This window comes from Coffea eugenioides, chromosome 4 (assembly GCF_003713205.1).
Source record: "Coffea eugenioides isolate CCC68of chromosome 4, Ceug_1.0, whole genome shotgun sequence".
Lineage (NCBI taxonomy): Eukaryota > Viridiplantae > Streptophyta > Magnoliopsida > Gentianales > Rubiaceae > Coffea > Coffea eugenioides.
This window is the reverse complement of record NC_040038.1, coordinates 2,606,313-2,615,248: the sequence shown is the minus strand read 5'-3', so window position 1 is coordinate 2,615,248 and position 8,936 is coordinate 2,606,313. Positions and strand designations below refer to the sequence as shown.

The window sequence follows — 8,936 nt, the reverse complement described above, 5'->3', positions numbered from 1 at the left end:
AGCGTAATCGACTCGTATGATGCTATAATCTTTGGGGGCATATGAATGATGTTTTAGAGCTTTGTATCTCAAGAACCATTCATTTTGATGTTGGGGTTCTTCAGTGCATTGAACAAACTGGAACACAAGTTAGCAATAGTGTTGCAAGAGGAGACTAGATTAGGAGACAACTCAGGGTCACTTGAGCTGTGGGAGCAGAGGCAAAAAATGCTTTACTAATAGTTTCTGTTCAGTTTCTGGAAAAAGAGCCTAAATTGGAAATGAGCTGAGCACCCAAAGTCAGTCAAATCCTATGATAATGCTAACGGTCAGTCAAACTAGTTAATGCCGCATTGCTTCAAACCTACCATTCTCAATTCTATCTTCATACTTGGTCTCATTGCAGTTTTCAGAGCGTAATATTTCATGTGTTACACTATGACTCAAAGCATCAAACAACTGCAAGAGTACATAACATTTACTGGTTCATTGGTTGATAGTAACATTTCCATCGAAAAAGAAAGATCAAATCTATAATGGCAAGACCTGGCAACAAGATCATCCATGCCAAGATGGTGAGTGCGTCCTTCTTAAAGTGACTTTTGATCTGTAAGGCTAGTTTGTTCATAATCTTTTGGCTGATCCAAATATCTCTCTCTAATTTTTGTGGGGTATTTGTGTGGATTCTTGGTAGTTTATTGTAATATCATATTTTGTTTCTTTGAGGAGTGAATGCTTGGCTTCTAAGCCGCTCAAGCCCCTCATTGAAAATATCTCGTCCAATTTAAGCTAGAATGCACTATTAAATGCAAACCTGAGGTTAGATTTTCTGTGATCCACTAAGCTGTGGTGGACTGTTTTCCTAAAATGACGTAGTAGGTACCTTTCTTAAGGGACAAACAATCTCCCTATTCATGAATTGACTCCATTGTTTTAGTACCAAGATTCTCCTACTGCTTGTGTAGCTAATTGAGCTAAGCTGATCAAGAAGCGGTGATCAGTCGGAACTTGGTGATGTGGATTGGAATTTGGCGTTGTGCATTTTGCTTCATGATAATTTTAACACGTCAATTAGATTTTCAGAGCAAGTTATTGATGTTTGCTTTGTCACTCCAGTGTCTATTTGTGTATTAGTACTTTGTAAAGTTCTAAGGACAGTCTCCCAAACATTGGACACGAAAAGCTATTATATGGCAGATCATATCCACAGACTCAAGATGTGGATGCATTCTTGATTGTTGTTCTGGTGGATGCAAGCCTTTGACAACAGTGGATGTATTTGCACTTGAGCAGGAGGTAGTAATCGTAGAAACTACAAGAAGGAAGAGGATTGTGAATGCTATATATTAAGGATTATGTGGTCTCTCCATTTAGTGGTTTGGTGCTAGTTTCTGCTTTCCCTAACCAAGATGAATCTCCTCCATCCTTTTCCTTTCTTTGCTGGTTCTCTCCAGCATTCACCGACTTCCTCCTGAAAGAACAATCCGAAAACAAAAAATTTAGGAGTCTGCCCAGCTTGGTCAGTAAGAGGGAGTTGATGTTGTGAGGAAGGAGGACGAGGAGATGCTTGATACAATCAAGAGCAGGGCAAGTGTTGGAGAGAATATAATGTCAACAGTAATATCATGTTGTTTTATCTCCCCAGGTACTAGTCGGGGACATGGGAACTGGAAAAACCAGCTTGGTCCTGAGATTTGTAAAAGGTCAATTTTTTCAGCACCAGGTATGCAAAGTTTTTTTTGATGGTGAGGGTTGTATTTTTCTTCCATCAATTGCAGTCAAAGAACCTTGACATGATTTTTGTTTTTCAGGAACCCACTGTTGGTGCTGCTTTCTTTACTCAGATATTGTCTTTGCCCGAGGCCACTTTGAAATTTGATATATGGGACACTGCTGGACAGGAAAGATACCATAGCTTAGCTCCAATGTATTACCGGGGTGCAGCAGCAGCCATTGTTGTCTATGACATCACAAGCATGGCAAGTGTTCCTGTAAACAAAGCTGGGCTACTGAAGCAGATTATAACATCTGTTTATGGTTAAAATTGACCTCTTACTCATCATTAATCTGTTATTTCTTCAAATCATAGAATGAGAAGCACTGATGATTGCTTGGAACGAGATCTTTTTTTTTTTTTCGCTTTTGTTCTTTGATTGTAATACTTAGAAAGCAATTAGCACAGATTTATCTTTGCATGTTTAATCCCCACGTAGTTAGCTTAGCTTAGCTTTCTCATGGATTTGATTTCGAATGATCTATCTTCAGGACACCTTTTTACGTGCAAAAAAGTGGGTCGAAGAATTAAAAAGACAAGGTGAACACATCTCTTTCATTAGTGATAGTCCATCTGTATTTCAATTTGTTTTCGTGTTGTCATTTCTCTAATCCAAATTCGTGTTACCATTATTTTGATGAAACTTCCACCAACCAGCCCAGCCAAGTTCTATTTACCCTTTTTAGGTGATCTTAATGAAGAACCATTGCTGCTCGAAAAGCAAGTGTATCTGGTAGCTTGTTTTCTACTGTCTTTCATGTATTTCTTTCAGGTAATCCGAATCTCGTGATGGCTTTGGTGGCAAATAAACAAGATTTGGAACCCAATAGGGAGGTCAACTTTGAGGTACTGATAATTTTTTCTTTTCTTCCTGTTCCAATCCTGCAGAACAGTTTGATAAAAGGCAGCGACCTTGAGTTGAATTTGGTCATTACAGGCACATAGAGCTTTGGAAATTTGTTACTTGATTGTAACTAATGGTGGTGCTTGATACATAATAATAATAATCTCCAACGTAAAAGCTTGTGAATTACTTTTAAACTTCTGCAGGAAGGCGAGCAATTCTCAGAAGAAAATGGGATGTTCTTCACAGAAACATCAGCAAAAACTGCCCTTAATATCAACGAGCTCTTTTATGAAATGGGTGAGTTATCATATCTAAGCTCAGCCTGCCAAAGCTTAATGAAATGTATTAACATTTCCATGTACTTGTTATCGTAAATCTAGTTTAGGCTTAGCTAATCCTCCTAAACCTTCGCCTGAGCTTTTTCTCTTTGGCCATCTGCAGCAAAAAAATTGGCAAAAGCTGCGCCATTGCAGCCAACAGGAATACGTCTGCAAAGCAACACACAGAGTCGGAGAGCCTTTTTTTGTTGCTCCCGGTAACATTTATTTTGTTTCTGCTGTCATGAGGAGCAATCTATTTCAACCCCTTGCTTTTGAATATTGAAAGCTGTTGATCGATGTATTGAAGAGCCATGCCAAAACTCGGCATTGTTGACTGATAAGACTTTAATTTTGATACATTATCTGATTTTTGTTTGGTGATGATAACTTAAAAAGCCAATAAACTTATACTACATAGGATACTAAACATGGATACTTGACAGCTCATTTGGATGAGAAGAAATGGAAAGAAAAGAAAAGATATAGTAATGAGGTGATTTGGGATAATGGTGAGGCCACAAAATTTCCTCTGGAAAGAAATCAGACACGGAGAGAGAAGATCAACCCAGAATAAAACTTTTCACGTCTACCAACGTAACACCAAACATCACATGTCTCTGCTGAGTCCCCAAACTAGGCCTTACCGGAACAGAAAGAGGAAGATTGGGACTCGAACAAACACGCAGAGGAGGGGATAGTTCCAGAGGAACTGTCGATTGATACAACAGTGGAACAACTGAATTATAACACTTCCATTTTAACAATGTATATATAACTTAAATCTCATTGATGTGGTTTATATTCAAGAGCTTTGAAAGTGGAAATCCAACTATAGTTTACATACAGAAAATACATTTTAAAAAGTGCTCTTTTTCAGGTCTAAAATGAAACCGCTAATGAAGAGCTTCATATAAGGTCACACACTGCTTTCATTATTGACTCTCGCGTCTGCTACGCTTTTGTGAGATGGACCTCAAGTTCCTGTACATATCTGAACAAGCAAGAGAAAAACCTGACATAGCCAGGAAGAGATTAGGCAAACCGGTTTTCAGACTGGCTAAAGACTTCTCCCTAACCTGAATGCACTGCTTCTTGTATTCTGCTTCTTCCTCTTCCAATTTCTTCTCGAGTGTTTCCACCTGAATCTGCCTCTCAACGATTAGATCCTTATCTTGTGCCCTCTCTGGATCCAATTCATCAGGAGGCGTTCTTCGCTGCGTATACTTACGATACCAATCATTGAACTGTTCGGTTTTCTTGGTGAGCTCCCTTCGAGTATCCTTACACTTGTCACTCAATTTCATCTCATCTATTTGATACTCCATTATATGATCTACAACATGAGCAAAATTATTAATAGCACTTCTAGCAAGCTCATCTGGAACCTTCTCCAGCCAGTCATGCCAAGCATGTAAGAGCACACAAATTGGGGGATTGGCAGGTCTTTGTGGGGATGAAACCTTCTCCTTCAGATTTGTGTCTATGGGAATGAGGTTTAGCTTCAACCAATTGTTTAACGCTCTTATGTAGTCCTTTTGGTTCTTGATGAGTTTGTCAAACTGCATATGCCATTCTTTGACAACATGCAAAAGCTGGTATGTCCGTTCATGATGATGCTCACTTGTTTCTTTAGGGAATTGGGATATGTGCAGAGAACTTAGAGCTTGTACAATCTTAGACTGGCTTTCATGGTGTCCTCTCATGCTCTCCCACATAAAAGCCATTCTACAGTTCATTCAAAACCAGCAAAGAAGTGCATAGAATTAGACAAAGCAAGCATAAGAAGTGACTAAGGAAATTATATACCATGTGTAGTAAACAAATTAATAAATCAGAGTTCAAAAGAAGATTCCAGGGTTCCAGGTTCGTGAACAATGCTCTAAAAGTGAGCTCCAAGAACTTCTCCAGATAAGCAGACACTAACTATCAGCTCCTCTATTCTCACATGTGGTAATCTGTTGTTTCTGACTTGCCGAATGAAATGGTTATATTCACTTGCAATTTATTGGGGTTAACAACTCAAAATGAAACTTCTAACATGACATTGAGTCAAAACTGCACTCTACCAATCTCTGTGCGAAGTTTCCATTCCTTGTACAAAAGTCAAGACAGCTGATCTTTCCCCTCCCTTTCTTCCCATATCCCCTCACAATTATTCTCTTACTGTCTGAGGTATGGTCCCTATAAACAGTCACTACTAGCTTCATTTGATGGGACAAAAGATGACAGGACAGAGAAGTAGAGAACAAATTTCCAAAAAAGCAAAGGTAAAAACTGCTAACTGCAAGGCATAAATACGTTTATCTGTATAAACACTTACCCATCAACAAGAGCCACGAGTTTTGGATACAGCTGATCATCACGCAAACGATTTATTTCTGAAACAGTTGAATCCATAGATTGCATGTCAACAATGTATCGAGTATGCAAATGACTAACAGCTGCTTTCATTCTCTCTAAAGCTTCTGTATTTGAGTCACGTTTCTTTAGTTTAGTCAATGAAGCAACCTTTCGTTGATATTCCAGTTTCATTTGTTCACCTGCCTGAAGAACATCATCGGTGCAACAATAATTCATTAGGAGGAAGCATCTAAGATTTGTACTCTTATTACATACTAATGTGACAAATGAGAGAAAAGTCCACATGCACAACATGTATTATGGTCACAAATGGAAGAAAAATGAATCAGATATATATTAACTAAAAATTGGGTGGAGGGAAAAGGTACAAACAAGAAAAGGCAGCAGCAGCAGTATAAGAAAGAAAGCTAATCAAATTAAACCTAAGCAACTCATTGCTTTAGCAAATCGAACATATTGAATGACAAAACAAGAAGGAAAAATACAAGGCAAAATGATTAAAAAATGTCACCCCACATACTTTTACTTCATCATATAATTTTTTCTCCCAGGCAAGCATCTTGTCTAAAACTGTTGCATGGGTTTCATGCTCTTCCGAATCGAAGTCATCCTTCACATCATCAACATTTGACGAACCTCTGAAGGACCTATTCCATGTAATGACACGCATGACCCTGGCAGAATGATCAATATGTCCTACAAAACAATCACAACTAGTTATATTATCAGCCTAAAATTTCAATCACCTTTCTTAACTCCCAATAACACAGAGCAAGTGCGCAACTTGGTTTGCAACATGACAAACAATCAGAACACGAAGTCAACCAACTGCAGTTTCTCCTGCCCTAAACATTTTACAAATTAACTGCAGCATATCAATTTCTGGTGTCAATACAGGGATATACATGACTATGGTCACTTATGCAATGACATGCGTTGGATAAATGAAGCTGCAAACCATAGACCTTAGCATCGCTCTATAATGGTGAAACACGTATCAAAATTAAATCTTTAGAAACAATTACAGAAAACTAGCTGATACAAAAATTGAATCCTTGAAATCCCTCATAAAAAATAGATTAAAAGAAACCAAAATATATGCATACCTCTATTATCAGCAAAATTTGAGTGATAATGCAACCGAGCCGCCTCAAGCATCTTGGATACCTCATGAGCACTCTCTGAAGCCTTAAGAAAACAATCATCCAATTCACTGAACATCTGCAGCAAGTTCACACTTGACCCAACCCTCCTTTTAGCATCAGCTGGAACAATCTGTTTAACTCTCTTCACCACCTTTGGAGGAGGGGCTACCTGAGGTGGCTGCGGTGGTAGCTCCGGCGCCATTTCCACTTCCTCAACTGACTCCGCCTTCCCACCAGCACTCCTCCTACCTCCAACACTACCACTACCACTACCACCACCTCCATCCCCGCCACCAATGCCGCCTTCAGCATCAATTTCACTTCTTTTAGCCCTTTCTTCTAAGACCTTGCGTTCCAATTCCTCCCTCTCCACTCTCCCCTCATCCACTTCAGCCAGAGTCGGCCCCGGAACATTCTCCATTGGCGGAAAAAAGAAATCCCACGAAGTCATACCTTTATGCTCCGGCGGAGGAGGAGGGGGAGGGGAACGATTCTGCTTCAAAGGCGGCGAAGGCGGCGACGGTCGAGGCGGCGATGGCGGATTCCGCAATTCTTCATCATCCACGACCTCACTACTGCGCCCAATTCCACTCCTACTTCCAACCCCACCGCTACTTTTACTACTCCGATGCTTCAACCCGCCATGATTACTCTCGGTTTCCATCTCATCTTCATTCTCCTCTTCCAAAATCGGGTCGGAGTGCTTCAAATCGCGTTTGGGGAAAGACATCTCGGGCATGGAGGCCGCACGCTGAATAAGGGGAGGGGGAGGCTGGTGAAAGGGGGGAAGGGGAGGGGGAGGAGGGGGAAGATGCTCGACGGGGGGCTGTGGGAGAGAGGCGGGTCCGCCATGGACGGATGAGGAAGGAGAGGAGGGATATTGGACTTCGCCGTGAGCATAATCGCTGAGAGCAGCTCCGGTGTTCTTTAAGGCCATGGCGTAGGCTGAATGGGCAGCGGCAAAAGCGTTTCTTGCAGCGACGGCATCTTTCATATACTGCTTTCGTTCTTTGCATCGTGTTACGGTTTCTTCGTTCTCGATCCTCGATTGGTTGCACCCCATTTTCGACCCCTCCGCCTCCGGTCTGCTAACTATTCAATTTTGCATAAACTAAATGAATGGATAGAATTCGGGAGGGAGAGGAAAAGGGCCAAGGAGTTTTGATTCTTGATCCGTTTGGGAAGCGGAACCTATTATTCTTCTTGCTATTGATGAAGAATTTGGGATCAGCGGAGAAGTGATCAGAGCAGACAAACTGAGGCAGAACCCCCTTTTCTGGTTCTGTTTTGTTTGGTGGTTTAGTGTTATAGACTCTCATTAGTAGCAAGGTAAATTTTCAAGAAATCACTCTTTGTTCCCTGAACTTTGGAGTAGTCACAAATTATCCCGTCCAACCTCAAAATTATGCATTTTATTCCCCATAAATAAGAATTAATTTTATATACACTACTAACATATATATTATCAAAATTTTGCTCATGTACATGTATTCAACTGTGGCAATGTATATAAGATGAACTCTATGCAGAATAGTCAAACTTATAAATCTTAATTCTAGCCAAAAAAGAAAAAAAAATAAGTGCAATGATAATAATAATAATAATGCCTTTTTATTTGTGAAATTATTTGTAACTTTACTATTATTTTTGCTTATTGCTAAAAGACACAAGTTTTTTTTGTAATAACTACTATACAAAGAATCAAATTGATAAAATGTATAAGAAAAGTTTACTATCTTACAGGATTGATTTTCATTTGTATATACTTTTTTAAATTTATTAGACTTTAAATCAAATAATAATGATAAATAAATAATAATAATAATAATAATAATAAATACAGTTAGGAAAATTTTGAAGACATAAGGTGATATTGAGCTTGTTGTTCCAAAAAAAAATATTTTTTTAGCATTTTAGTTTAAGTAAACTATTAGAATAATACTGTTATCCTTTTTTATTTGTTAAATTAGTCAAATACTAAATGCTTAATTAAAATTGTTAAAAATTGCCTATATCCTTTTTTTAAACTGAGCTAAAAAAATAGGGATTAAATCAAAAAAAATTTGGTATAAGATCTCCAAGATTGGCTAGTTTTCGCGGACTTAAAGTGTATATTTTTAATGTTAAGAATTGTAGAGTGGGATTAGCACTTAATCATTCCCTCTAAAGAGACAATATGTTTTAATTTAGCATCTAAAAATCAAAGGTTTGTTTTGGTCCTAAAAACTTGGAGAGAGAGAGAAATGTCAGAGGTACAATTTAAGCATTGCTTCCAATTTAGCTTTAACTATTTAACATCTTTTATGCCTCACTCCTCATTATCTCATAAGTCTAGCATGTCATTATACCATTCAATTTAAAATAAATATATATCCCATAAATTCAAAATTTCTATCCTTTTGTACCATTAAGGTAAAGTAATAAGTGGCTGCCAAATGTATGTTATATGAATTAATCTTTTCAAAATTGATAGTGCATGCACTAGTAAGTTTATCACTTTATCATAATTT

The 8,936-nt window shown here is 38.5% G+C and overlaps 2 protein-coding genes across 2 annotated transcripts; one reads left to right on the top strand and one right to left on the bottom strand.

Annotated features, from left to right (window-relative positions):
• Window positions 1-247: 247 nt before the first annotated feature.
• Window positions 248-3,305, top strand: LOC113767724 (ras-related protein RHN1-like). The gene is made up of 8 exons (XM_027311904.1): window positions 248-307; window positions 386-554; window positions 1,625-1,702; window positions 1,791-1,958; window positions 2,245-2,293; window positions 2,526-2,599; window positions 2,804-2,897; window positions 3,042-3,305. Exons 2-8 carry the CDS (start codon window positions 516-518, stop codon window positions 3,137-3,139), a joined length of 600 nt encoding a protein of 199 aa, XP_027167705.1. The 5' UTR covers window positions 248-307; window positions 386-515; the 3' UTR covers window positions 3,140-3,305.
• Window positions 3,306-3,648: 343 nt separating this feature from the next.
• Window positions 3,649-7,692, bottom strand: LOC113767720 (nitrate regulatory gene2 protein). The gene is made up of 4 exons (XM_027311900.1): window positions 6,388-7,692; window positions 5,802-5,977; window positions 5,241-5,464; window positions 3,649-4,645 (listed from the first exon to the last, which is right to left on the bottom strand). The coding sequence occupies exons 1-4, from the start codon at window positions 7,487-7,489 to the stop codon at window positions 3,853-3,855; spliced, it is 2,295 nt and encodes a 764-aa protein (XP_027167701.1). The 5' UTR covers window positions 7,490-7,692; the 3' UTR covers window positions 3,649-3,852.
• Between the last annotated feature and the right edge of the window lie 1,244 nt (window positions 7,693-8,936).

Excerpts from the sequence above, each read along its gene's own strand:
- LOC113767724 (XM_027311904.1), top strand. The coding sequence starts at position 516 with ATGGCAAGACCTGGCAACAAGATCATCCATGCCAAGATG. Across the intron at positions 2,294-2,525 it reads CGAAGAATTAAAAAGACAAG|GTAATCCGAATCTCGTGATG; the intron begins GTGAACACATCT and ends TATTTCTTTCAG. Across the intron at positions 2,600-2,803 it reads ATAGGGAGGTCAACTTTGAG|GAAGGCGAGCAATTCTCAGA; the intron begins GTACTGATAATT and ends AAACTTCTGCAG.
- LOC113767720 (XM_027311900.1), bottom strand. The coding sequence starts at position 7,489 with ATGGGGTGCAACCAATCGAGGATCGAGAACGAAGAAACCGTAACACGA. Across the intron at positions 5,978-6,387 it reads AAATTTTGCTGATAATAGAG|GACATATTGATCATTCTGCC; the intron begins GTATGCATATAT and ends ATTGTTTTGTAG. Across the intron at positions 4,646-5,240 it reads CTCGTGGCTCTTGTTGATGG|AATGGCTTTTATGTGGGAGA; the intron begins GTAAGTGTTTAT and ends AATGAACTGTAG.